Here is a 27851-nt window from a genome sequence, read left to right as displayed (position 1 = left end):
CCAACCAGCAGACCAGGCTGCCCAGAGCCACATCCAGCCTGGCCTTGAATGCCTGCAGGGATGGGGCATCCACAGCCTCCTTGGGCAGTGTGAGTGATGGGGGCTCTTTTCCCAGTGCTTTTGCAGTGCTGTCAGCCTCCTTCAGTGTGTACCAGATTTAGGAGCAGGATATCCAGGACATCGTTTATAAAGTTGCCTCGGTCCCTGCTTCACCAGAGCTCAGTCAGAGCTGCGGTTTGCATCCCTACATCCCCAAGTACTTTTGGAGGACAGTTTAGAAAATATAATTAAAATATGGGCAATGTCACTTCAAATAACATCAGGAGGATCGGCTACGGCTGTTCCCTTCCCTGTAGTCGGACCCTTTGAATTCTCTGTGGGTGCACTTTTAAACGAGCTGCTCAGGCAACTGCTGGTAATTCCTATGTGTGCAGTAGTTTAAGTGACCCTGTAAACGTGCAGCTGGGCACGGCTCAGAGCACTGCCAGACCGGCCCCGACTGCACCATAATTATGTGGAGCAGGAATTCGAGCTGTCGGTTCCTCCCCGTGCTCCTCACCTCCCCATGAATCCAGTTTCAACCTCCCACCTGGCACAGAGACAGCTGGAGCTGCTGCTTGCTATGACAGCCCTTTTCCATGGGAGCGTTTATCTCACACTCATTCTTGTCTGGCTTATCTGCAGCAGGGGGTAAGGAACAAACCCCATCCTTTCACTTCCAGCGGCTGCACTTTGGTATATCCCCAAACCAGAGTGATCCTGAATACTGCTGTGTGCTCAGCAGCATCAGGGCTCAGCACTGAGCAGTGTGAGGCCGAGGGGCCATTTGCCCCTTCCAGGAGGATCCTGCTGCAAGTTTGGCTGCTCAAAAAGTGTTCAGAGCAGCAGTTGGTGTGCAGCCAACAGCTCTGTGCATGACAGTGCTGACCTGTCAGTGTTTAACACACTGGATTTGCACAGGGCAGCACTGCACCTGGGTCATGCACTGCCACTGCAATCCAGCAAGCAGACACTGAGTGAAGCACATCATGAATAAGTGGAGCAACATGGTGTGTCCTTCATGGTAGCAGTGCGCTGTGCATCACCAGAAGAGTAAATTGCACTGACGTTTGTGATATCAGGCTGGTCACGTCCTGCTGCACAGTGTTCTTCCTGTGTTTTGGGCTCCTATTCCTGCTCCTCCAGGATCCAGTGTCGGGTTTTTTTTTTTCATTCATAAAAACAACCAGGGAAGTGCAATAAGTACACAGCTAAATTTAGAGTTTATTTGTGTACGAGGTCTTTCTACATGTGTACTTTTTAAAGTACTGTTTCAGAGAGAAATCTGAGCCCCACGGAGGTCAGAAAGAGTTCTGTTACCCAGACACATCCCTGCCTCCTCCGGTCTGACTCAGTGCACTGATTTATGGGAAATACTACAGTGCACTATGTAAGTACTCAGAGATAATTTTAATATTTCCTCTGCTAAGGCCTCAGACTGAAAACCTCATCACATGAGAGATGAGGGGGCATCCAAAAATGCTTGTGTGTGTGTGTCTGGCAGCCAAGGGTTTTGATTCCACTCTTAGGAAAAGCAGTTGAAACCCCAGCAAGACGTGCAGTTCTCTTGTCCTTAAACCAGATCTCTGTGCCACAGCTCTCCAGGTGCCAGCGGGGCTGTGCTGATGGGAGATCAGCCTGGGCTGCTTGAGTCTGACATTAAAAGCCACCTGTGGCCCTGTGCTCTCTGAGGCCTTTGGCTGATGGCAGAACTCAGACAGGCAGTTCTCAGCCCCAGCGCAGGCAGAAAGGAGCTGTTTTTAACCTGATGCACGTCCTGCTCCCAGCCAGGGGATCCCTGCGAGCTCAGCATTTTCCTCTAAAAGGATTTCAAAGCAAATATAGCTAAAGTAAAAATGGTACTTTACAAGAATAGCTCAACACGGGGTGTAGAACCGTTACAGAGTCCAGGCTTTAGCCGTGCCCAGCTAATGCTAGATCAAGTTGTATATACAGTCAGAAGGACTGCACAGCTGGTTGTTTGCAAGAGGAAAGCCAAATCCTTGTGCTCACCCTACAAATACACTGTAAGTCCTTTCCACTAAACTAGAGAAAAGAAATCAACGTACTCATGACATAACAGCAGAAATCCACCATAAAAAGAAGTTTAAAAGGGTCAGAAATGGGTTAAAAGCTCTGGCTGTGAATCACAGCGTTATCTTTGGAGGCTGACACTGTTTGTACAGTCTGCTATGGGCTCCCATATCTGCAGTGCAGTCGCAGTCCTGCAGACCGCTTCTGTCACTGACAGCCATGCAATCCTTTGTAAACAGAGGAGGGAAATTCACTTTGCCTAAATAAATGTTAGTTTGCAGCATGTACTATGTGAGATGTATGGAGTTCTGTAGGAAGCCCCGCTGACAAGGCAGCTGGGCCTTTTTGTTACGGTTTGTGATTTTAGTAGCTGCTAAAAGCTTCGGTGAAATCATACCCGTGTACTGTTTGTTTCCTTAATTCCTCCCTTTCTTTCTGGATTCTGGTAGGAATCATCTCCCCAAATCCCCGAATCTTGGCTCTTCAGCCACGTTTCATTGCATTTCTGCTCAGTGAGCAGAGTTATGGTGGAGGACTGAATCTGGAAAGCAGGACCTTGCTTGTTCGCAGTGTCTTTTAAGATCTGATCGAGTTCCTGATTCCAGCTATTCTTTAGGAGGAGTTATTTTTGGTTACAACTGTAAAGACGTTCGGCAGCGATCACTGTTCATGGTGACGATTGGTAATGAACGCTCTTAATTGGCGACCGCCTCCCACGGGTGGGAATCGCCCCCACGGGTGCCATGCAGCCTTCGGCCCTCCCCGCCCCACCGCCGCCGTAGGGCTGAGCGGATCGGACCTGAGCGGCCCCGCGCGGCGCTTCCACTCGCGGCATTACGGCGCGGGCGGAGCGGGGGGCGCGGCTCGGAGCGCGGCGGCGGCTCAAGAGCAGCGGGGCCAGGAGCGGGCCGGGGCGGCCGGCAGCTGGGAGCGGGATTGGGATCGGGCCGGGGAGCAGCGAGAGGGGCTGCGGTGAGCAGCGGGCGGGGGGGTGCGGGGGGTCATCGCGGCCGGGCGCGGCGCTTCTCGGCGCCCCGGAGGCTGCCGATGCGGGGAGGCTCTCGCGGCGCTCCCTCTGCCGCCGACCCGGCGCGTCTCGGCGGGGCTGGAAAGAGCCAGAACGGCTGCCTGTAAGCAGGCGGCGTTGCGGGCTGCGGCACCTGGTAGCGGCGGCTTCGGAGGCGGTGCCCTGCGGGCGTGAGAGCTGCAGGGCAGCTGTTCCGTGTTGCTGCCCGTGCCGGCTGCTGCTCGGAGCTGCGGCTCTGCGAGGGTTCCGGGACGCGCTTGTTCCGCTCCCAGCTCTTTTCGCTTTCAGCTAGGATTCGTTTTCGAAAAGAAATCCTTTCCCTCCGGCCCGGCTGTGTGCCGAGCAGCGGCGGAGATGTGACAGAGAGTGACGGAGATTGGAGAAGAGCTCTGAGATCCCCGCTCGGGCTGTCGGTGCTCCCTTGGGGGGGCTGTTGGGGTATGGGGCACAGGGAGCTTCTCCGTGACCTGTGGCAGGGCTGCAGGGGTCCCATAGCTCTGTGATGGCTGCTCTTAGGCTGCGTCTCCCCCAGGTTGGCTTTCCCTGAAGATAAGCTTGTAATCAAACCTCCTGTCCGTTGACTTTTAGTGCTTTGTGAGGGTGAAGCGGCTCTGGAAGGTCACACAGCCATCTTCTCCAGGCGGGTGCTGCAGCTTGCTGGTATCGAGGCCTTTGGGAATACAGGTATGTTGTAGATATATAGCAAAACCATTAACTGCCGGTCTGATTTCTCATAATGCCACGTGAGAACTGTAAATTACTGTTGCTGTGACTCTAAGGGGCAAGAATTTTGCTTGTGCTGTAACTTACTGAGATTGCCGTTTCAATGTAGCTCTGTGCAGGAAGTACAACCATGAACGCGGTCGTGCGTTTCAGGCTGTAACAGCAGGGGGAGCACGATTTACTGCTCGATGCGAGGAGTTGGTTCTGGATTGAAGTCGGGAATCGAGTCTGTTTATAATACCCATGCTGTGCACGTTGGCAAGCTTCCAGAGAAGCGAGCTGTAAACATAGATTGCTTTCCTCTGCCTGGGCCTGATTTCGGTGCATGGCTCTCTGTATGAAGGATGCTGGGTATGTCAGGATCAGCACGTGTTCCAGGCTGAGCAGAGATCCTGCTGCACATCTGAGCTTCATTTGGTGGTTGTTACCAGTTGAAAGGAGTACCTTGCTGCCCACAGATGTGTCATTTAAAAAAAATACATCTTTCTGAACGGATTTTTTTTTGTGTGTGTGTAATGGAAGGCGAATATGTATACCAAAACTATGGGCTTTGCATGGCAAAATGCAGTCTGGATCTTAATGCTGGAAAACATATTGCAGTGGGAGAAGAGTGTGTTGCCATGCTCATATGTTCACCACCAGTGTGGAGTCTGGCTCCAGCTGCACGATGAGCTTGCGTGCACTGCGGAGTGAGATGCAGGCAGATTTGCTGTGCTGTGTGAGTTTTCTTGTTTTCTTCAGTGCTGGAGAAATATTTTTTGCTATAGTTTAAATAAGTGGAAACTGATCCAGATGCTTTCTGGGATAATATCAGTAAGGATAACACAAGGCATTTTAGCCTTTAAAAAGATGCGTGCTGTTTTGCACAGAAATACTGTGTCCTTGTCAGCGCGTGCAAATGAACAGCTTTTCCTGTCTTCCTTTTGGCTTGTCATGAAAAGTACAAGGAGATCATGTTGTATTATTTGTTAGGCAGTTATAATTGTTTTCAGATGCACATTAAGCCCTTTGGCAAGAAAGGTGGTGATGTAGGCATAAGCTGCTTTGAGCTGAGAACTCAAAGTATGCTGGAGGAAGGAATTGGGAAGGAATTATTAGGTGAGCCTTAAGGGAGAAAAGAACTTGCTTGTGAGGAGCTACGTGATGTATTGGAAGGAAGCAATGTCTTTTCTCTCCCTCACTGTGAGCAGGAGCTGCTGTTTTAGAAGGGTAACTGCATGCTGACTGCTGGTGTCAGTAATCCTGGTATGAGGTTCAAATCCTCTGAGTGGGACCCTGACAAGAACTTGATTTCGTACTTCTTAGGTGAGGGGAGTGGTTGGATGTTGGAGCACCTACAGCGTCTGGATAATGGATTATGGCCCTGAATAATGTCTCAATTGTCTGCTAGCAGTGAAGATTTGCTCTACTGGGATAAAATTCATTTCCTCACTATTTAATCACTTTAATTAGCTGTAGAGCTGCCATCGTGTGCCAAAGATCTGCTGGCTGTGAGACTCACCGCTCTGAGCTGGCTGTTTTTATGGCTGCTTTTCTTATAGCAGTATGAAGAGAAGCTCTTTACAATAATCCTGAATCCATTTACAATTCAGCCCATCCTCTGGCCTTAAGCATGAAAAGAACCTATCAGGCTTTTGTTTGTACTGCTGTATTTAAATACAATTAGCCTGGTGTGCACCCCTCAGGACTAATGGCGAGTTGTTGAGCACTTTTGAAGCCATTTGCCTTGCATGGAGTGAGGGGGATGGAGCACTTCGTGCTGTGCCTGCAGGTAACAGTTGCTGGGTGTAAAGCACTGGCATTTGGAGAACGTTTTGCTCATCCAAGAGCCCAACCTCCAATTGCTGTTGGAAGATGGGCTGCTCTTCAGAGCCTGGCGTAGGGACCTCAGCTGTGTGTGCACTGAGAGCCCGTCTGTGGCCTTGAGTGGCTTTGAAATAGTGACTTGCTTGTTACACTGCCCTGTGACATGTTAAATTTAGATGCAGTGGGGAAGCACTATTTTAGCAGTGGTTTTCCAGGTCTCTTTAATAGCATAGGCAGGCACAGAAGAAGAGTCAGTCTGTAACCCTGATTTGTGGGTGAGAAGCTGGTAATCCCAGTAGGCGCGCACATAACTTCTATAGGTTGGGTCCATGTTCTTGTATCTTCTGGAGGATTTTTAGTGTGTTTAATAAAGAACTCAGTCTAACTTGTGAAGAAAAATTCCATCCTGGTTTATTTGGTCTACAAGAACTTTTTCCTGCAGCCTGTGCTCGCTGCAGCCTGACGGTGCTCTTTCCAGTGGGAGCAATGATTCATTGAGGGCTTACACTCCTGAAAAGTGTTTATACAGTATCCATTTGGTTGGCTTCTGGTGCTGCTGGCTGGATACTTTTAAGAGGAGGGAAGGAGCAAAACACAAAGTGTTGCTGCATGTGGAGCTGTTCAGCTTTATGTGTCCATGGAGTGGCCTCTTGTTGCAGCCCCATAGGTTGGACAGTGGTGCATGTGCTCATCTCCAGGGAGCAAAAGCACTTTAAGGTATCTGTGCCCTTAATACAGCCTATGCTGCCTGCTCTCAGTTCCTGCATGACCCCTGCATGTTTTTAAACTTAGGCTAAACTGAGCTTACAGAACCTGCGTGAGTCTTCTGAAACCTGTTTTAGAGCGGTGTAGCTGTTCTCATTGGAATGAAAGGAAATCCTACATTCACCTGTCTGGGCAACAGGCATACCATGCTGAAGAGGCTGCTGAAAAAAGCCAGGAGTGCAGGCAGTACTTGTCCTGCAGCTCTCTTATCTACAGAGTTCAGGCATTTCTGTGCAACTAAGTTCTTCCATCAACCAAGGAAAGCAGACAGGCTTTACTGGCCTCTTGGTCCTGGTTTTTGAGGGTGGGAGGTGCTAATGCCCCTTCTGGCTCTGTTCTGTGTTAGCAGGCAGCCTGGGTGTAGTATGGGGGGGAAGCCATGCACACGTGTGTGTGTACACATGCACTTGTGCTTTCCAAAACTGTGGTTATGACATCACTCTTAGTCTCCTGTAATTCATTATTTCTTGCTGGTTTTCTGAATAACAGCTGTGAAAAGAATGTATACAAACAGTTTGGAAATCCTACGGCCAGGTGTCTGCTTCTTCAAGCAAGAGCTGGTTTGTGTTTACAGAGGGTTTCTGTTTATTGACTCAAGAAAACCTGAGTAGGATGGCAAAGCTGTTAAAGATATGCTGTAAAGACAAGCTGCTAGCTGTAGTAAGTGTTCTTCTTGGCAGGTATCCTGAGCCATGAGTGAACATGGTGGGGAGGTGCAGGGAGAAAGCAAAGTTGTGTTGTTTGAACTGGAAAGCTCCCTGGTAATTGTTTTGCCAGACTCTGTGTAGTGTGTCCAAAAAACCACTCTGTGAGACAAGAACAGCCCATGCAGATGGATGCTTCTGGCTGAATGTATCCCAACTGATGTGCTTCCCAAGTGCTCTCGAGTCGCTGTGCTTTCTGCTATATCACTTATAGTGGCTGTCAGTGTTGGCAGACCTCTGCGTGGTGCTGTTCATTCAGCTCTGCTTGGTTCTCACGTTACCCATGTGTGAGTTCTGAACGAGCTTGAACAAATCGTTTGGGAATACGTGGTTTGCAGGGGGGTGAGAAACAGCGTGCTAAGAAGTCTTCTGCATTCCCTGTCTGAAATGCTGTTTTTCTGCTTGCTCATGCTTGCAAAGTTGTGGTATTTCTGACTTCTCACGTAGGCTTTTAAGGCAATCAAAAGGAAAATGTAAGAAATACCTTGCAATGTGGTAATACGTAGCAGAGCTGTATGCCCTGTTCTCGGTGGTGGTGGTGTTATGTGCTTGTTGTTTGCATCCATGTACCAAGGAGCTTGGATTAAGGGTTGGGACTCCTATCATCATACTGCATTCTTGAAAAATGGAGAAAGGGAAGGTGCCATCCATCTGCCAGCTCCTTCTATCATCTTCCTTTTGTTCTAATGTGGGGATACTGGGAGAGCTCTTCTGGTGGCTGTTCTGCTTGCTGAGCAGCAGCCTTGGAAATCCAGAAGCCATAAAGGCTGTGCCCAGAGCCCATAGCATTGGGATGATGTATTTTGAATGATCCAAGTTGGAAATTTTCATTTTGAAGTTTTCCAGCATTTGCTGCCACTTCTACTCTACAAAATGTGTTATTTATTTGGCTTTCTCACTATTTGTGTTTCTTGACAGTTTTTATATAACTGTTTCCTAGCATGTCTGTGTCTGGCCATTTGATTGGGGCTTTATTGCTGCTGGAAGATGATACAACTCTTATTTTCCAGGCTTGAGCTTTCTAGAAGATGAAGCCCTGGCTGCAGTTGGTGTTCTTTACCAGTGTTTTCTTGATCTGGCATGCAGAGGCAGAGTTCTTCACTTCAATAGGTATGGAAACAACCAGTGCACAATGTTATGATGCAACTAACCTGACTGCCAAAACTGTTAAACGTTACAGATGAACCATAGGACTGCCCTTGTGCGGCCCTATCAAACACCAGCTTCGTCAGGGAGAGCAACACTTTGACATCCTTGGTGCTATTCTGCACTGCAGGCTTTGTATCACTGGAAGTTGTTCACGTTTGGTTAGCTCAGCACATTATGACTAACCTGTACGAGTTTCTCTGAGGTCTTTGAGTAAAAGAAGACAATATCTATGTTTTCTTGAGAGCTGTGCATCTGGTGTTTTGAATGCAACACAAAGCTTCATCCTGAGGTGCTGATTTCGTGCAGAGAACTTCTGTGATAAATAGGTGAAATATTCTTTCACAAAATGTGGCATATCTTATCTTTTATATAAGATTTGGGATTGGATTTGAAAATGGGAAGGAAAAATCTCCTCCAAAACCCTTCCTGGTTTTGTAAGGCTTCAGTAAATCTCAATGAATTCATGTTGCTGCAGGTCTTGAAAATAAACTGATTTGATGAAATTCTAGTTCTTGTCTTGAAGCTGCGATTAAACTGTGTGGCTTCTGTAGCAGATCCTAGAAGTAGGCACAGACTGATTTCTGCTGTGACTTGGTTTAATGCCTTCCTGTGGAATAGTGTGGAATCCCCCCGTAAAGATAAGAGGTGAATGGATCTGGCTGTCCTCAACTTTGAGCTCAGTGAAGCAGTACTTCTGAATGGTAGAGCTCCAAACTCGTGCTTGTTTTGCACTCATGTATGGAATTTATCAGCCAGAGCAAAGCAGTAGAGCTTGAAGCACGTGTTCTTGTGAGTTAAGAATGCTTACCTACGTAGCTGCAAGGTTACTGTGAAGGACCACCTGCTCCTTCCATTTGCCCATTTCTGGACCTTTCTTATCTCTGGGAAAAGAACATCCTGCTGCCTTTCTGCTTAATTATGCCCCACTAATAAAGACTTCAGAACGCTGAAATGAAAGCTGTTGCTGTGAATATCCATTGGGTCTTTCAGTGTTGCTCTTTGAAAAGCGAAGTTTGTCACAACCCTTCAGATGAATATGCTGGCAGTTCTCTCTAATGCTAATGAGGAGAGACTGTGTCAGTCCATAAACATCAGTCTGAAGTTCCTCCTTAATGGTGGGTTGTGTATCCACAGATACCATACTGAAAAGCTGTAATTTTAAGTGAGTCAAATGGTGGAGTAGAAGCTGACCTCATTTCTGTCCATGTGCTGAACAGATGTTGGGGCATCTGGATGACTTGTTGCTTTGAGCAGTAGCTTCATTAATGTCAAACCTTTATTTTGTTTGCCTGGCATATAATTACAATAGCCAAGTAATTTGGAGATGGTTAAAAAAAGAGGCAAGGCTATGTGAACAAATGAAGTTGAGGCTTTAATAGCCTCTTGAAGCATTTAAATGTCAGACCTGTTTGTGTAGTAAGTCCGAAAGCTTACCAGCTCCAAGTGCACACCTTTGATTTCTTTTCTTAAAGGGGCTGCAGCATCTGAGATCTTTGCTGCTGGGGAACTCTTCATGAGAGTGATTACTACTTGCTTGTATTCTGTTTTCAGGTCAAATGACAGATCTGATTTATGCAGAGAAGGACTTGGTACAGTCTTTGAAAGAATACATCCGAGCAGAAGAGACCAAACTGTCTCAGATTAAAAGGTAGGGGAGATGTTTGCATAGTGAAGAGGAGCCACAAAGTGCTTAACCTGTTGTGTTCAGTTAAGCTCACCTTCCTGCTCTGGTCTGTACTTCCCCAATAAATATAATGAGTGTAAGCAGTGCTCCTGTGGAGAAGACACTGATATCGAAGAGGAGCCTGCATAAGCTAAATGCCTGTAGGTGCTGTTGCTCTGGGTTACCTGTTGTAAGCAGCACACAGCTCCTATTGTCCTGGTGCCTCAAATCAGTTAAAGGTCTTGCTGACAACACACTTCTCCTCAGCTAGGCTGTTAATACTTACCTAGCTGCAAGTTGTACCTAACAGGGCATGACACCAGAACGGTCTGAGGTCTGGGTTGGTAGGAGCTGTGTGCCTGTAACTGGAGCCATGCTTTCCAAGGACTTTCTGAACTCCAGATGGTATCTGGCAGCTTGATCTCCCTTTGGGATTGTTGGGTGGGGATAGGGTTATGAAACAGTGAAATGAGCCAAATTCCTCGTCACTTTTGTACACACAAATATTTATTTCTTGAAAAGTTGCCCTTCTGAAGAAAAAACTGTCTCCTGTTCAAGTATGTTTAGAGTCCAAGCTATGTATAATACTTCTAAAGCAACAAAAATCATCTGCATATGTCAGATTTCTCTTCACATGTGCTAAATTTGCAGTTGACTTTTTCCTATATTGGTAATCAAGAGGATATTTCAGCTGTCACAACAGTTGAGCTCTAGTCTGAGGGATATGCTTTGTAACATGCTGAATTTCATCATCTGAATATGGTGGCTTTTCTCACAATTGCTTTCTATGCATAGAGATGTTTGATTCAAAAACACCGCTGTGAACAGAGAGTAAAACTTCACCTTATTACTACTTTGCAAAACAAACACTGGATGCAGTGAAAGCTGATTTTGTTAAGAGATGTGAGACATCTCAAGGTGTCACTAATCTGCCATCTCTGCTAAGGGTTCTCATCTTGCTTTGTTGCAACATCGTGATAAGCAGAATAAGGCAGCCTGGCAGCTTGTGCCAATGGCTGTACTGAGCTGCTTACAGCCATGGTTCAGTCGTGGCTTGGGGTTAGACTCAAAGGGGATTTCTAATGTTCAGTTATTAGCTTACCTCAAAGCTTTTTTCATACTGGGTACTGGAGAGAGGTTGGCCAAATGCTTGTCACAAGGGATGATAGGGATTTGCACATTTCTGAGATAGATAAGTGATGCTTTTTATTATTTGCTGAAGTGCAATGTGTTGAAAACGGATGGCTAAGACTCATTGCAGGGGAGATGAATGCCTACTGAGATTTAAATTAATAGGCAGGGAAATAAATCTCTTTGAAAAGAGCATAATGTGATTAAAAACATATATGTCAATGAACCTCACTTCATCTGGTGAAGTTAAAAGCCTTACATCTGGTTACGGTAGCAAAAGCAGCCAGTCGGTTCCAGCTATGTAATTAGGATGACTTCAGAAGGAAGATATGCATTCAGAAATTGTTCTCAGGCTGAGGAATACCATTCTCTCTTTCCAGCTGGGCTGAGAAAATGGATGTGCTGACGAGCAAATCCACTTCGGATCCAGAGGGGTACCTGGCCCACCCTGTGAACGCTTACAAGCTGGTGAAGCGTTTAAATACTGATTGGCTGGAATTAGAAAACCTGGTTCTTCAGGATACAACAAATGGTGAGGAGCTGCAGGGAAGGTGTTGGTGGGAGGTCCCCCTACAGCAGCATTGCTTCCCCTTTTGTTCTGGAAGCTGCAGGCTCAGCTGTGGCTTAAATACCGTTGCTAATTTGGTTTGGAACTTAAACTAATGACTGGGCTCTTGCTTACTGGGTACCCAAGAGGGGAAACTTGCTGCTGAGTCAAGACTCAAAGCTGTTACTTGTCATAGGCACATTACATTTGGTTTGCTTGTGTAGTTTGCAGCAAAGGAGAATAGGATGTCCTGAAGTGGCCAGCAGTTATCAGCTGTTTTATATCTTGTCTTGAATTCTATATTCCTCTGTGTAACAGCTTACTCATCTTACTTCCCAATCTGCTGCATCACTTCCCAATCTGTAAGCAGTCACTTTAGCCATGTTGGTCAGTAAATAAGAATCAAAATGAGATCTGTACTGAATTGGCAAAGGACTTTCTGTCAATGTATGCCAGTAATTATGTGGTGCAAGTGAATGTATTGATGGTTATTTCTCTTGTCATTTGCCTGTTAACTCTGTTTCTCATAATTGGACAGAAAGCAATGCCTGTATAAATGGAGAGCCTAATGAGAGGTTTCAAATCTAGTTAATTTGAATCCTGGAATTCAGAAACAAAGCAGATGTGTTCTGTGTTAATCTGGTGCTGCACTTATTCAAACCGTCGAAGTAACAGCTTTTCCTTTTGTTCTCCTTTTGCTATGAAGGCTTCATCACAAATCTCACAATTCAGCGTCAGTTTTTTCCAACTGAAGAAGATGAGACGGGGGCTGCCAAGGCTCTGATGCGCCTGCAGGACACGTACAAACTGGACCCTGAAACTCTTTCTCGAGGGAACTTGCCAGGCAAGTGCACAATGGTCTCATCTGCTATAAAGAGATGCAAACAGTAACACCCTCAAACTCTCCAAAAGTCTGTTTTGGGTGGAAATAAAGGCCTGTGGTTCTGAAATCGTGTGGCTCAAGCAGTAGAGGTTGCATTTGCTGTAATGTTCTGAGAATGAGGTTTTTTCTATCCAAGCCAGGGATCCACACTGACAAGTGGCAGTTTTTATTTCTATTAATTTAAGGGGAAATCTGTTCTGGCTTTTTCTGTGGTCTCAGTACCAAAGCTAGGAAGCTGCTTGTGCTGGTAGCTGTGTTGGCAAATGGCACAGTTGTTTCCCTGGGAACTGAAGAGCTGAGCAGAGGCGATGCTCCCTAATTCACTGCTCTCGTGGCTTTTTGCAAAGCGTGGTTCTCTTCTTGCCCTCTTGTTCTTTATCTATGGAATAAAGACTAATGATATTTGCCACAAAGTTATTTTTGAGAGTAGATAAACATATTGTGATGTGCCACTGTTCTCTCAGGAGTCCCTGTGGGTATTTGTAAGAGATGTGCTAGCAAGTGTGCTGTTTCAGTAGCACTGCTTACAAATTGCCTGGACTTTGTTGGTGTTGGTAGTTGAGTTCACAAAATAGCTTTAGTTAAATGTAGGTCACAAACAGTGAACTGAAAATGAAGCCATATCTGTGCACCTGATCTGGAGCAACCGGAAATCTGTACACAATTGAACCTAGTTTGCCTAAATAACAATCAGCTGCTTGTGCACAAATGTACACCTCAAGAGCAAACGAGGCAGTGTGCCGTGTAGCCAGACATCTCTGATAATCTAACAGTGTCACCTTAGTGTCTGTCAAGTCTGCTGAGCTTTTAGTCCATTCTTCCTTTGTCTACAGCAGAAGGCAGAACAGCTTACGAGAAATCTGTTAAACTTTTCCTGGTTCCCAAATAGATGAATGCTACAATGATGATGGAATGTAATTTTTGACTCCTGAGCGTGACCAGTTTAGCATGGAATGTAAATCATTGTTAGTGCATTCTTCAAAAGATGTTTTTTATTATATATTTGTGTATTTACTGATATTTCTCAATGTGCCTCCACATGTGAGGGCAAGGATGCTTCTGTGCAGGTTGCTTAAAGATCTTTTTTTGTTATTAGGAACAAAATATAGGTCGTCTTTGACAGTGAGTGACTGCTTTGGTATGGGCAAGACTGCTTACAATGATGGTGACTACTATCACACAGTGCTCTGGATGGAGCAAGCCTTAAAACAGCACGATGAGGGGGAGGATACTACAGTCAGCAAAGTGGAGATCCTGGATTATCTCAGCTATGCTGTCTTCCAGTTTGGGGACTTGCACAGAGCCATGGAGCTCACAAGGCGCCTGATATCCCTTGGTAAGAGCATTGTCAGTAAGACAAGAGCAGCCCATACTTATGGGTGAGCTGACTAGAAGGATTTCCTGCCAGATGACCTGTAAACAAATAGAAGTTATGGAGAAAAGCCTACTTATGCATGAAACGTCTTCAGCAAGCCATCCTATAGGCCGTGCTGTTAGTACCTGAAACCTAAATGTCTGCCTGACCACTGTATTTTCTGGTGTACTGTGATGTGTCTGGTAATGGTTAATGCCTGAGCTTAAGGATTCCAGTGGGGATTAAGGCTGCCAATGGGCTCAGCAGAGTTCTACCTCTGCTGTCAAAACCTACTGACTTTTTAATATTTGACGTTTTTCTGTGCAGATGCTCTTTGTTAGGTAGTTTCTTTGCCTGAGATCTCAGTGTATTTCTCTGGGCAGTCAGACCATAGATGGAATTTCCTGAGACCTGGTTTTATCTGTTCTCTGTTTCTAGGTTTCTTTTGAGTGAGCAAATAGGCATTCCTTTAAATACAACTCTACTTGTGCTGAGCAAGTTTATTATCTCTAATTAACATCTTCTGACTGAAATATTTGTATGGTTTTTAAATCAGCTGTTATTCTTAATCTAGATGCTGGCAGCATCTGAGAGTGAGTGAAGCTGTTTTATTAGCAGGGAGGAGAATGGGAAAGATGAATAACTTCTGCAGACATTGAGATTCCTAGATTGAAGTTTACAGAATGACTGTAGTGAATCTAGTTCCTTCTGCAGGAATGCATAGCACTGATAGCACAGTGCGCATCAAGCATCAGAATGGAACAGATTTGAGAGTCTCTTGTGGGAGCCTCCTCTACTCTGGGCTAACCTTTATCTAGCCAATATCAGCCTGTGCTTTAAGGGGTGGTTACTCCAGTGGCCATCTGGGTTAGCTGAATAAGAGACACAATGAGCTTGGGAAGGTCAAAAGCAAAAAAGTGTTGTAGGTGCATGTCCAGAGACACATAGTTGTGAACTGGGACTTCCTTCTATAGTGTAACTGCGATAGGTGATTAAAGTCATCTATTGATATTTACTAGTTCATAGCAACAGCAGTAATCACTGATAGGTCTAAATTGTTCCAGAATACCTCTGGCATAGGCATGAAAGAATGGATGCTGTAGGTAAGCTGGTAAATGGCAGTGCTTAACTTCTGAGCTTCCAGACTTTACAGGAAGTGTTTGAGACTGAAGTTTGTGGCTGGGGTTCCACTGAGGTACTGGGCTGAAGCCTGCTTGTGCACTGCAGATGAGAGGCATGGTGAAGGGTGCTGCAAGTAGCCTAGCTTGATCTCTTGTGGTCTGTTTCCCCTGGGTGGAACTAGGCAGACAGTATTTGAAGTGCAGGAGAATTGGGATCACCAAAACCTCCTTCCACTCAGATTGGATGTTTTGTGATGGATCCTTTCCGAAATTACTGCAGAAGGACGCCAGCTTCTCTCTGCAGAGACAAACAGGAGCCAGAGCACTTGGTTGCTTGATGGTGCTCTAGGAAGGAGAGAATTATTGCTGAATCTTGATGCAAACTCTTCCTTGCATTAACAATTCATGAGACTGTATGAGTCACTGGTTCTGTCTGTTTTGTCCCAATGAAGACAGCACTCATGAGAGAGCAGGCAGCAATCTGCGGTACTTTGAGAAGCTGCTGGAGAAGGAGAGAGAGAAGTCCTCAAACAAGACAGTGGCCACAACAGAACCCGTGGTGCAGAGTGGTGCCTATGAGAGACCTCTTGACTACCTGCCAGAGCGTGATATCTATGAGGCTCTCTGCAGAGGTGAAGGGGTGAAAATGGTAAGAGAAAGGCAGAGCTTTTCTAACTGCGCTGCCTTTGCATAAGGATGGTCAAGTTGGCTCATGTGTAAAGCTGTGCAAGAAAAACTGAGTAATTGTACAGTCTGAGACATGCATTTATGCCTCAGCCTCTGTCTTAACCCGTTAATTCTGTACAGAACAGCTCTCAGCTTGTTCTTCTTTAAAGGTTGTTGAGAATTGAGTCTCCTGACAGTCTGTCTGTCCAATCATTTCAGGTGCTGGCTGTTTTGGTACAATAGGAGGCTTTTTCCATTGTCAACTAGTTACATTTTGCCACTGTTATGGCATCACATTTTGTGCATCTTGATGGATGCTTCTGGGGGTGACTGTACTGACCTGCCAGTCTTTGGCACTTCAAATATTTTTAGTGCAGGAAGAAATCCATTTGTTTCTCTGCGCAGCTGAAATTATAAGAGCCAGGCATTTCTTACAGCCAAACTTTATTTATTGAATCTGAATTTGTAGCCTATTAGGATTTAACTGAGAGATTAGTTTTTCCAGATCTTCTTAGTAGCATCTGGAGCAGCGTGTTTTCATTCACAGTAAATATCAGCATTGCTGCTGCTTACCTCTGACACTAGCTGTGTGCTGACTGCTCTTGCTAGTGCTTATGAAATAAGACAAGCTCTTTTCCTGTTTCTAAGCTTATGAATAATGGTTGAGCAAACAATGCATTTTACTTGGTGCCTTGTTTCAGACGCCTCGGAGGCAGAAAAGGCTGTTCTGTAGGTACCACAATGGAAACAGAAACCCCCATCTGCTCATAGCTCCCTTTAAAGAAGAAGATGAATGGGATAGCCCTCATATTGTACGCTATTACGATGTCATGTCTGATGAGGAAATTGAGAAAATTAAACAACTGGCGAAACCAAGGGTGAGTTTCCCTTCATCTCATGGACTGCTAATTGCTTGCTTTGATCTACAAGCAAAGGCTGGGCAAAGGATTTGAGAGAATGCTTTCGTAGTATGGATAATACACTGTGAAGCTAAGGGGAGCAGTTTCAAAACTGTCTGGTGATGTAGGACCCTAAATCCCAGGCTCATGAAGGGGTTTGTGCAATGTTGTGTTTAAATGTGCAAAATTCCTTAGTATATAAGGGCTGGAGCTGGAAAGGTAGGTGACTGCCTGCCTGGCCTAACATAGCTTCAGTCATCCTCTTGAAATGAGGCTGAACTGAATTGCAGTACCTTTAACCCGTGATGTGAGTGCACACAAAAATAACCCCACAAAGTTAGTGATTCTATCTGACTTCCCTAGAGGTGAGGTTACCAGTCTGTTTCCTTTCTGGCAATGTGAGATCAGCAATAAATGCTCCACCTTCTGTGCTTGCCAGGTCTCACAGGAAAGTAGAATTGTATAGGATTGGTTCCTTCCAGCACTTCTGTAGCTCCTGCTGACAACTGTGGTGATAAGATTCCACTCAAGGATTGCCTTTGTGCATTTCTAACTGTAAACATTAGTACCTACTGATGTTTACGTGGTCTGAAGAAGCACCAGTTCCTCAAACACCCAGAGTTATTTGTTATTCCGGGCTTGTGAGTACTGGCTAGCTGTGGGAGTGCTGGCACTACACTTTCCTCTCAAAGAGGATTCTCAGCTCTACAAACAGACTTTTCCTATTATGTCATACTGTAAAACTTTGAGCCTCAGATAAAATAGAAACACTGAAAGATTGAATCATTAAATCTACTTTATGAAATCAAGCACCTTCTAAATAGGGCAGCTATTAGATTTTTTTTCCAGTTTTACAGCTTTTGTTCAAAGCTTTAATGATGGAAAATATTAAGACTCGCTAAATTTTGCTTATGTCAATAATGTGAAAGGAATTCTTCATGTTACCTATGCAGCTGTAGGATGAGGATCAGTACAACAGGAGGTAAATACTGTCATAAGATTCGGGCTTCTTTAATTACAAGAAAATAGTTTCTTTTAACTTATTACTCAAATCTGTCTGACTGTACTGTAGGAAGAATAGCTTTGAGTTCTGAAGTACTACTGAAATACTGGAAAATGCAAATCTTGTGATGAGATAGTGTTAATGTAGCTTAATTTCAGTCAGGAAACTTCAGTTAGTAGTCATGGAAGCTTTGAGACAAACTGAAGCTCTGTGTTAGTTTTGGGCTCGGAAGGATGAATATTTCCTTGTATTTGCAAGGAGCTTTTTCTTCAGGGTCTGAACACTGAATATTATCTGCAGCTTATGCTTGCCAGTATTTCTTGTTTTGTAGAGAAACAACATCTGTATGTGATACTCAAGTTGGTTTTCGTTATTATTTTGCAAAATGCAATTGCTTTTACTCCAGTTCCAAAAAGTAGTTCCAACTCGACAGGCAATACATCAGAGCTGACTGTGTCAGCTGTTCAGTGCTGGAAAAGGTCTCCAAAACTCTTAACTTTGTTGGTGTGAGAGCCTGAAAAGGCCAAGATATGCCACTAGATCTAAATGCAAAGGGCAGAAATCAAGCAGGCATGTGCAAGCTCAAGTAGCAGCGTAATAGAAAGTTTAGAAAGCTAAATTGCATCCCTGAAGCTGTGCTTCGTTGCACAGGGAAGAACAACATTGTCAGCCTGCTTATTCTGCTGTGATTTTCACAGGAGAAATCTGGAGCAGAATAACTGAGTCAGAATTAGATGAGCAGATGTGCCAAGAGCTCTCGCACAGGGACGAGACGAGGGTTGTAAAACTGGCTGGAGGCTTATTTGAGGAGAAATGAAGGAAATAGCTGCCTACTGGGAAGAAAACGCAAATAAAAGGGCTTTCTGGGGCCTGTAATTAAGAGGAAGGAAGAAGGCACGATTTTAAGTGTTTGTGGTTTTCAGGAGTTAAATTTAAATGTGGTTTGACTTTGCAGTCAGACAAATGAGTGTCCCAGTTCTTGTTCTCAGTTGCGAGTACGAGACCCAAGTTGCCTGTTAAGCAAGCAGCAGGCTGTTGCTTTGCTGCCACAGTGGATCTGCTCAGTTCTGCAAGGTTCCAGGCTCCTCCTATATACTAACTGTGTGATGTGGCCTAACAGTGATGCGTTATTTGCTGTGTGAAATGCATAGGTAAGCTGCTGTAAAAGTATCTGTCACTGAGAGCAGATGTTGCAGGCCTATTCCAACTGGGAAAATCTAAGTAATATTGAGTCTTGTCCTCAGGACAAGTGGATTTGTCTGCCCTGTAATTTGTAATTCATTTTGCAAATGTTTTCATCTGTATTTAAATCTAAGAGTGAGCTTTTTCCAGTCCACATGAAGAGAGGGCTGATTAAATGTATGCAGCATCCAACAATTCTTTCTGCCAAGAACATAAGCTTCATATGTTGACTTTGTTGTTGTTCCATCTTGTTAATACGGACTCCAGCTGTTTAAGGAGTCTTTTTTATAAGGTACCTCAGTTAGCACTACTTGTGCATTTAATGGATATCATGGCTTTTGCAGTCAATTGCTTTCTTTAGAATCAGCTGCAGGTGATGGATTGCATTTGCATTTTTGTGTACTGTTCTAGCTTGAGTCTGGGACAAACTCTAGGTCGGAGTTTAACTTTCATGCTGTGGTACACTGAAATTTGATGAAGCAGCTGCTGGTTTTGTTAGGATTGAAGTCTGTTTTTTGATCTGTAGTTGATGTTTCTTCCTGTTTGGGATTTTTTGGCACAGCTGGCACGAGCCACAGTTCGTGATCCCAAAACCGGTGTCCTTACAGTGGCTAGCTACAGGGTATCAAAAAGGTAAGCCTAGAGAAGAGTTCAGCCTTAAGTTTTCCGTGCTTAACAGCCCTTGTGTGCTACCTCCATTGGAGAACAAGAAATGCTTTGCATGCAGCAAAAGCTTGCACAACAAGTGCATGGTAAATGGCTCATCTGTGTAATTTGGGGTAGAAGAAATCCTTCTCTTTTGGGAAGCTGGTGGTTTGGGGCTTTGTATTCTAAAACAATGTTTCACTGCTTCCTATTCCCTTCTCTTGCCCTAGTTCATGGTTGGAGGAAGATGATGATCCTGTCGTGGCTAAAGTGAACCAACGAATGCAGCAGATCACGGGGCTGACAGTGAAAACAGCTGAGCTGTTGCAGGTTGGTGCACTTTCACCTTAGCAGGATGAGATCCGACGAGTAGCTCTTCAGTGGGGTGGTGTGGTATTAATGCAGAAACAAATATCAGCATTGCTCCTGACCAGCTCCTCCTAGGCATTCTGTTAACTGAACACACGGGTTCCTGGTGAGTGGGTGAGTAAGGTCATGAGCAGCACCGTCTCCTAGATCAGACGTGTACTAAAGAAACACCCATGCTCAGATTCTGCCTCTTTGGAGGAGGAGGGAGTAAGTGTGACAGCAACTGTTGCTGCGTGTTCATGTTTATCAGGTTGTTGTGGTGATAAGCAAAGAGTGCTGCTGTTAAGAAACATCAGTACTGAGAAATTCTCAGTGGAGCCCTTAAGCTGAAAGGGAGGGAACTCTCAATGCTTGTCTGCACACCTCATTACTGGCAAACTGAAGAAAAAGGAGTTGAGTGGATATCTGTTAAGCAGATAGCAATCTTGCCACGGAGCACCATTTCTCAAAGGGTGTTTTGGATCTTTGAGAGTTATCTTATGCAGCAGTCGTGCAGTTCACTGTGTACAAATATCTTGCTTTGTTCTTCTGTAGGTTGCTAATTATGGAATGGGAGGGCAGTATGAGCCACACTTTGATTTTTCTAGGGTAAGATTACTTTTCAATTACTCCTTGGGTACGAGGTGAGGGTGGGAACAGATCATTTTGGGAACTGTTGAAACCCTTATTAAAATGTCTTTTCTAATAAAAAACCATTTAGCCCAGTTGCATGGAATGGATTATGACCTCTGGAAAACTCTCTCTCCTTTCTCTGGTGCTGGAAGAGACCAATGAACAAATCTGACTGCCTGCTTTTGTCCCTTTGGTTCCTTGCACGATGTAGAGATATTGAGAGATAGTCCTACTGTTCTTATATGTACTCCTTCTGTTACCCTGCTAGGGAACTCAGCCCTGGATGGAGATAGAGTTGTTCCATTGGGTTTATAAATTTAGCAAGGTTGTCAGTCCTCTTTTAGGTATTTTAAAGTACTTTGGCTGAGCAGGACATGTCCCTCCAAAAAAGCAGCATGTACGGAAGTCTTTGAGTTGGAACCCTTCTGATAAAAGCCTTTAAAACATTTGTGATTGCAGCTATAGGGGGTCAGCAGAGTTTTGTCGCCCCTGTCCAGGATGCCAGTGCTGTGGTGACAGCAGGGAAACTTATCACTGGCACTTGTTGGGTGTATACCAGGCACTAGAGGGCTCTACCTGGCAAGAGTGAGCTCAGGTTAGCAGTGAGAGGGGAGAAGACAAACTCTTCTTTGCAGTTGCCTTGGTACATGAATAGCTGTGATGACAACACAGCTGAAGAGCTGTGATGACTAGTTGTTACAAATACAAAATCCGTCTTGGTTTCAGGTAGAATCATCTCCAATCGAATCCATCTTAATTCAAACTATTCCAGTGCTTTTACCTGATAGAAAGAATGGATTGCTGCAGCCAGAGGGTAACCCAATAATTGAGAACAGCACTGAAGGGGCCCTACTGAACGCTGTTCATAAATAATCCCCAGCACTGTGGAAGCTCCTACTCATTGGCTTTGGCCTGTTGAGAGAATTTCTCTGTCAACTTCAAGACTGCTTTGTTTCCAGAGTGAAGTCAATGCTCTTAAATTTTCTTCAAAGCCTTTGAACTCAAGGACCTCAGATATCAATTTGGTCGTTATGGTCTTTACTTTTGGATTAGGCAGCTGGGACAGAGCTCCATTTGGAACATAGCCTTGGCTGCAGTCATCAGTTAAAGCAGGGCGATCGGGGAGTTTGCCGTGGGCTTGGGCTGGTCTGCCAGGCTCTGTGCGTCACAGATTCCAGTACTGGAATCCAGAGACATTGCTCTCTCACAGTCTGATCAGCCTCACAGCTTTTTGTTCCCTTAGAGCTCTCAGATGGGGAAGCTTTAATACTTAAGTATTTCAACTTCCAGATCGTGTTGGGTACTCGAAAGTTACAAGAAGAATCTTACATATTGAAGCTCAGAAATGCATGGCTGGACCTGAGTTTGGCCTTAGAGGTCTTGGAAACAGGGGAACTCCTTATCTGAGCTTCAATGTTGGCTATTAGATTGAATTTGCATGTACTGATGCAGGCATGTAGTTCTTAGTGTGAACCCATTTCAGGAAAGATATCTTGTTGAAATAACCAAGTAGATTGAGATGGTGTAGTTCAGAGTTTTTCTTGCTGCTTGTCTTTTCCTAATGCTGGTTTCTGCATTTTTTTTGAGTGTTGAAGATTATTTTTGTATTGAAGAATTCATCTTAACATTACTTGGCTGAATCTTGTCAACAATAAGCAATACATACAAACTTCTAACTGCATTTTTCCTCTGTGCTCTTCAGCTGCCCTGGACTTCTGGGTGTTTTCTGCTTATAAACTGGTGTTTGTATGATCTCGTACTTCAACAAATGAAACTCACAGCACTTGGTCTTCTTGATATAGTCCTCAACTCTAGATAGACAACCACTTGAGATGAATTACTGTTATTCTAATTTGTTGCTGTTAGAAGTAAATGGATTTTCTTATGATGTTTCTCTGACATCATCACACATTGAGAATCTAGCGTCTTATCTAAATGCTGTTCAAGCTGAATTTTTCATAACCTCAGTTGTTGACTTTAGACCAGTGTCCACCACAATAACAACTTGTTGGTTACTTAAATACCACCTGAAAGCATTGCTTCTACTCTAATGCCCTGAGAATTACTTGCGTGCTACTTCTCCTTCTAGCACCGGAGTGCAACGTGCATGCATCTATGCACTGTGGCTGCAATTTGTGCTGGCTTTAGTGCTGCCCTGTGAATCCCCTCTTAATTCCAGCTCTTTGAGCCTGAGGCTCTTCGTGCAGAGCTGCATATGTAACTCTAGTGTGAGCCCTTTCAGAATGAGAGGTTAAAGTTGTTGTCTGTTACAGCGACCCTTTGACAGCACTCTCAAATCGGAAGGAAATAGGCTAGCGACGTTTCTTAACTATGTAAGTACCTTTGTTTGTCTGCTGTCTGTGAGCTTGAAGTTTGCAGTTATTCTCATTTAATTTTATAGAAAGATGAGCCAGATGCTTTCAAGCGGTTAGGGACTGGAAATCGTGTGGCCACTTTTTTAAACTATGTAAGTATGATGCTCCTTTGTGAATTGGGTGTAACTCAGTGATGCTTTGTTTGCAGCGGGCGCAGTTGTTTGTAGAGGTTTGTGGGTGTTGGGAAGGAGTGTCTTCAACTCCTGCAGCATCAGGTGCTGTCCTGTGTGAACAGAATTGGGATTCCTGCACAAACCTTGATTCTTACAGTGAATAACATGCATCTTATTCTCTGCTGGCTGTACAAGGTCAAAGGCATTTCACCTTTTGTGTGTCCCATTCAGAACATATCAAACATGTTCTGATGTCTCTACTAAAGAGTTTGTTGTTAAGGTGTAGGTGTTAACTTGCAGAGTTGCATGCACAAGCTTTCTAGCTGGAAGGGGCAAAGCACTGTGCTCCTATGGCATCTTGTGCCCTTTTATTGTAGGTACCAAGCAGGAAGACACCAGAGTGGTAATAACATAACAGAAATCCTAGTTGCAGTGAAGAATGTGGGGATTGTTTTTGATTGTTTGCACTTTGTGGGAAATGGATGTGACTAATTTGTTTCTCTCCTTTAGTTCCTGATCAAAAAACTACTGAGATCAGTGAAAATATTACTTAGTTTCTTAGAAAGTGTTTCTGGGGACTTTGGGTTTTGAGTCACATCTGTAGGGCTTAAAGTGAATCCATCTTTGCTAACAAATTCAGTAGTTCATTCCAGTGTAGAACAGCAGAGCATAAAGATGTAAGCATTTCTTTAGAGCCTCGTTGGTGTATGTATTATTAAGGCACTTGAAGTAGAATAGAACTACTGGGGAACAGCAAAGAAATTGTGCAGAAAACTGAGGTCTTCCACTTGCATTGTTTGTTTTTTTTTTGAAGTGGTTGACCAGGATGCTAAACTAAATTATGAAAATGAGTTCCAAGGACAAGGTTTCAGTTTGAGGAAATGTGGTTTAACAGGCACTTATTTTTCTAATTGAATCATAAACCAGAATGAAATTCTGAAGCTAACTTACTCTGAAGTCTCCTCCCTTGTTTTGGAGTACTGCCTTATTAATGCTGCAGGTTCAGGTTTTTTTTTATGGCTAATTTGTGTAATATGTACTTGTAGATCAGCTCTTCATCAAGCTTACATATGAATAAAAGCCTTCAGCTGAAGTAACAGCCTTCAATAAGCAGCTTAGCAATTCATGCTGGTTGAAATCCATCTCTCCTTTGTTACTGCAAGTCACAGAGGTGCGAGTTGTGTTAGGACAAGGGGCGCTTGAACTTGGGGAGCCATTTGTACAAAAGGTGCTGTAAATGATTGGTTTGACTTTGTTTTCTCACTTTGTTTTATTAGATGAGTGATGTGGAAGCTGGAGGAGCTACAGTTTTCCCAGATTTTGGGGCAGCCATATGGCCCAAGAAGGTAAAGTCACTCTGTATGGCTGCTTCTCATCTCCCCTCTCCATCTACGGTCTTTTCTCATTAGTCTTGTATCTAAGTCAGTTAATGTGCCCGTGCAGCTTGCTTGATGCTCAGAGGTTATAGTGGGAATGGTTTCAATGTAGAGCTGTTATTAAATCTTGTTTTCAATCTCTGAACATGGCTGAATTAGAGTTGAGAGCAAGTTATCTTTTCCATGTGCTGCTGTTTGTGACCTATGCTGAAGTGTTTCATAAGAGCTTGCAATTGGGTTCCTGGGCATTATCCCTCTTCCTCGTGTCAATGACTTCAACATGTTGGCTGGGTTCTGGCTAATCCACATCTGGTATCTTTTCTGCAGGGAACAGCAGTGTTTTGGTACAACCTATTCAGAAGTGGTGAGGGTGATTATAGAACAAGGCATGCAGCTTGTCCAGTGCTAGTAGGGTGTAAATGGGGTAAGTAAAACTCCTCTAGGAACAAAACCTTTGGTGTATACAAAGATGGTGGTATACTGAACCATTATAGCAGCATTTAATAACCCGAGTATTGCCATTTTAAATGCTGGAGTCATTTGGCAATAATGAAAGCTGGCATCTCAGTATGTAGCATGAAGCAGCTACACTGCTCAGCTGTCTCTGGAGAGAGCTTTTGTGGCAGTAATGTTGCAAAGCATGTAAGAATGGCCTTGTGTGGTATAGGACAGCTGTAAAACGATTTGGGTTGGAAGGGAACTTAAAAGATCACCTGCATGTCCTCAGGTTTTTTTTCCTGTACCACCATCCCCCTTCAGTTTTCCCAAAAACATCTTTCCTGATGGTGTTATCTGATCAGATGGATCTGTGCTTTCTGGAGGCAGGCAAACCTGATGGCATGGCTCATCGGAGACAAATGCTCCCTCTTGCCTTGGATGCCCATAGTCTGTACTCCCTGCTTCGGCTGCCTGGCCACTGGGAAGTTGTGTTATCTGCTGGAAGTAGCTTATGTCTCCTGTCATCCATTTCTGAACCCACCTCCCATCGCCTCTGTGGTGTTCTGAGTGCCAGAGCACAACGACCTGTAATAACACCAGATCCAAAATACACTGCCTTGTTACTGTTGGCCAACTGTGCGACTGGAAATCATCTTCCTGGCCCTGTGAATCTTTGTTTCCTGTTGGGTGGGTGGAGAAGTATAAGACCTCAATGGAAAGAAGAGTCTGGGTTGCAGTGCTACACAGAGACTGGGTGCATGGTGGTAACTAATTCCATGTCTTTGTTCCACAGTTTCAAACAAATGGTTTCATGAAAGAGGAAATGAATTCTTACGACCTTGTGGGAGAACAGAGGTTGACTGATATCCAGCCTGCTGCAGACCTTTGTTTCTTTGTCTCTTTTTCTACTGTTTGTTCTTCCAGTTCATTTCTAAGAAATGATCCATCTTTGTTTTTCCCCCCCCCCCAAGAGTCCTGGCACTTGTCACATAAAGACAAATGTAACACCTGTGAGTGAAAGTAAATGGCTTTGTACACATCTCTTGTCTTAGTTGCTGTCATTTGTCTCCACCTTCCTTTTCCCCTGCCGTGTTCATCATTTTAGTGGTCTTCCACCCTCAGTGTTCTCTTTAGTAATGATGCAAATGATGTTGTGGGTGATCCAGAATGCTCGGGTGCCTGGTCTTATGCCTTTTGTACCTCAGAAGTTTTAGATGTTAAATATTTCTTCAAACCAAAGTTTTTAAGTTTTGTGTACGTGTTAATTTTATTGTATTTCTATGGATCAGGAGTTTTGAAATAAATGTTCTTTCAAAAATTTTTGTGTCCATGATGGATATCAGTACTGGGTTTAGGGAACAGGGGGCCTCTATTTCCTCCTTTTCTGAGGGTCTGTTTCTTTGTTACCCTTTCTTTTAGAAAAACAACATGGCTTTGGATGATGCTAAAGGTTGGAGCATGACACAATTCTTGCATCTTCTACTGAAGTTGGAAAGATTAATTTGTTTTGAAACTGTGAGAGCAGGCAGGCTGCACACTAATGGCTAGTGTGCAAAGTGATCTCAGTATCACACTCACTGTATCACACTCATCAGAAGCCCTGCCCAGTGCTACTTGTGAGGGGCTTTCAGGAAAACCTGATGCCCTTTCCAAGCAGTTGTGACCATCTTTGATTGTAAGAGTAACTGTCACTGATGTAATGCTGACTGTTTTTCCCTATGGGAGCACTTGATCTGGCAGTTGTTAAGATCCCAACATATGAGACAGGCTTGTAATTAGAAGATGCTTCAATCACACTGAGACCTTCAGTCAGTCCTAAAGTCAAACATAATGAACACTGGGTTCCTCTCCACAATATAGAGTGGAAAAAGTATGGAGTGAGCTAGAAGGTAACACTTAAAGCAGCTCTCAGGCACTGCCAATCTCCTAGACCATCCCCCTTTACCTGCTCCAGGCTCAGTGAAGCCGAGCAATTGTTTCTGCAGGGCAGAGCTTAGTAGTTGCTGCCTAATTTCACAGCACTCCTTTGCCTGCCATGAATGCTGTGGTTGTTGGCAGGCTGCTCAGAATATTTCATTTCTGACCTCTGCTTTTTCCTAGTAAAATGTCTCAGCGCAGCATAAACGTGGGGAACAAGGAGCTTTGCTTTATTACAAGGCATTCAACATGACTGCCTTGCAGATGTGAAGAACTGACGGAGAGCCAAACCCCCAATTTCTAGTTGGACCACTTTGATTCTGTGGGGAGGAAAAAGAATCTACTTAGGCTTTCTGTCAACATACCATGTTGACAGCTGAAGTTCACATCAGGCCTCCAGCCCAAAACCTGTACATCCTCCTCAAATTGTGGTGTTGGCTTGGGAATGCTGTTGCTAGCAGAGTTATATCACACTGAACCTTTAACACTGATTTTTTTTTGCTTGTTTTCTCTAAGGAAAAGCTTCTTTTTTGTCCTCCAATTTGAGTGAGGCCATTCCTGAAGTGGATGCAGTAAGTGGGGATGCAGAACTGCTTGAACACTAAAACTGCTTATTGTGCTGTACTCAAGTTATGCTTACTGCTATTATGAGCTGAAGCATAATGCTTATTTCAGGGAGAAGAGCACATGTGACTTGGGGGCATTCCATAACCTCCCAGGCGTGTTTGTGCAGTTTGTCAGATTATATTCCCTATTCTGTCTTGTATCAGGCTGAACAGAATTATGATGGTAAGCCTAAAATGGAGCTCAAATAGTAGTCTTTAGACTTAGAATTCTTATGCTGGAACTCAGAGATGGAATTTATGTAATGTTTCACTGCTGACTCTGCTTTATTTTGTAGGGTCTGAGTATTTGGCACAGATATTTATGCTTTGGGATCTTTCAGAGCTCTTCAGGCCCTGCCTGTACTCACTGATGTGGTCTTTAGGTACTGATGGAAGCAGATACCATGTGAATTGTCATGGAGCTATGGTCTCTTATAACTGCTTTTGTACTCATAAGAAGAGCAGCCATCCCCAGACCTTGCTGGTAATCCACATCCACTGTGAGCATGTGGTTTCTTAAACCATGGCCTCAGCACAGCTGTGTGGGCATGTGGTGTGTTGCCAAGCAATACTGCAGCCCTCCGTGCAGATTAGGCATCACCTAAAGCACAGACACTTAGTGCTGTAGGCTCAACGAAGGATGTTATCTTCTGTGTTAGAAACTGCTGCGTTCTGATTACAGTGAACAAGCATCTCCTATCTGAT

At 44.4% G+C, this 27851-nt stretch overlaps 1 protein-coding gene across 4 annotated transcripts; it reads left to right on the top strand.

Moving 5' to 3' along the window:
- The first annotated feature begins 2944 nt into the window (after positions 1-2944).
- P4HA2 (prolyl 4-hydroxylase subunit alpha 2) lies at positions 2945-25943 on the top strand. Of its 4 annotated transcripts, XM_052689649.1 has the most exons (17): positions 2945-3045; positions 3689-3784; positions 8109-8208; positions 9799-9895; positions 11422-11573; positions 12295-12432; positions 13568-13807; positions 15399-15595; positions 16314-16490; positions 19259-19329; positions 19572-19671; positions 20245-20298; positions 22596-22655; positions 22724-22789; positions 24088-24156; positions 24514-24610; positions 25418-25943. In XM_052689649.1, the coding sequence occupies exons 3-17, from the start codon at positions 8127-8129 to the stop codon at positions 25486-25488; spliced, it is 1671 nt and encodes a 556-aa protein (XP_052545609.1). In that variant the 5' UTR covers positions 2945-3045; positions 3689-3784; positions 8109-8126; the 3' UTR covers positions 25489-25943. The 4 variants fall into 4 exon arrangements, with proteins under 4 accessions (XP_052545609.1, XP_052545605.1, XP_052545608.1 ...); XM_052689645.1 differs by lacking the exon at positions 22596-22655; XM_052689648.1 differs by lacking the exon at positions 22724-22789.
- The last annotated feature ends 1908 nt before the right edge of the window (positions 25944-27851 follow it).

The sequence above is a fragment of the Tympanuchus pallidicinctus genome, unplaced genomic scaffold (assembly GCF_026119805.1).
Source record: "Tympanuchus pallidicinctus isolate F22 unplaced genomic scaffold, pur_lepc_1.0 scaffold25, whole genome shotgun sequence".
NCBI lineage: Eukaryota > Metazoa > Chordata > Aves > Galliformes > Phasianidae > Tympanuchus > Tympanuchus pallidicinctus.
The sequence above is the reverse complement of the archived record's forward strand: the minus strand, read 5'-3'. Positions and strand labels throughout refer to the sequence as shown.

Bases quoted from the DNA above. Each gene is read 5' to 3' on its own strand.
- P4HA2 (XM_052689649.1), top strand. From the start codon at position 8,127: ATGAAGCCCTGGCTGCAGTTGGTGTTCTTTACCAGTGTTTTCTTGATC. The intron at 13,808-15,398 runs GTAAGAGCATTG...GTCCCAATGAAG, and splicing joins AAGGCGCCTGATATCCCTTG to ACAGCACTCATGAGAGAGCA. The intron at 24,157-24,513 runs GTAAAGTCACTC...TCTTTTCTGCAG, and splicing joins CAGCCATATGGCCCAAGAAG to GGAACAGCAGTGTTTTGGTA.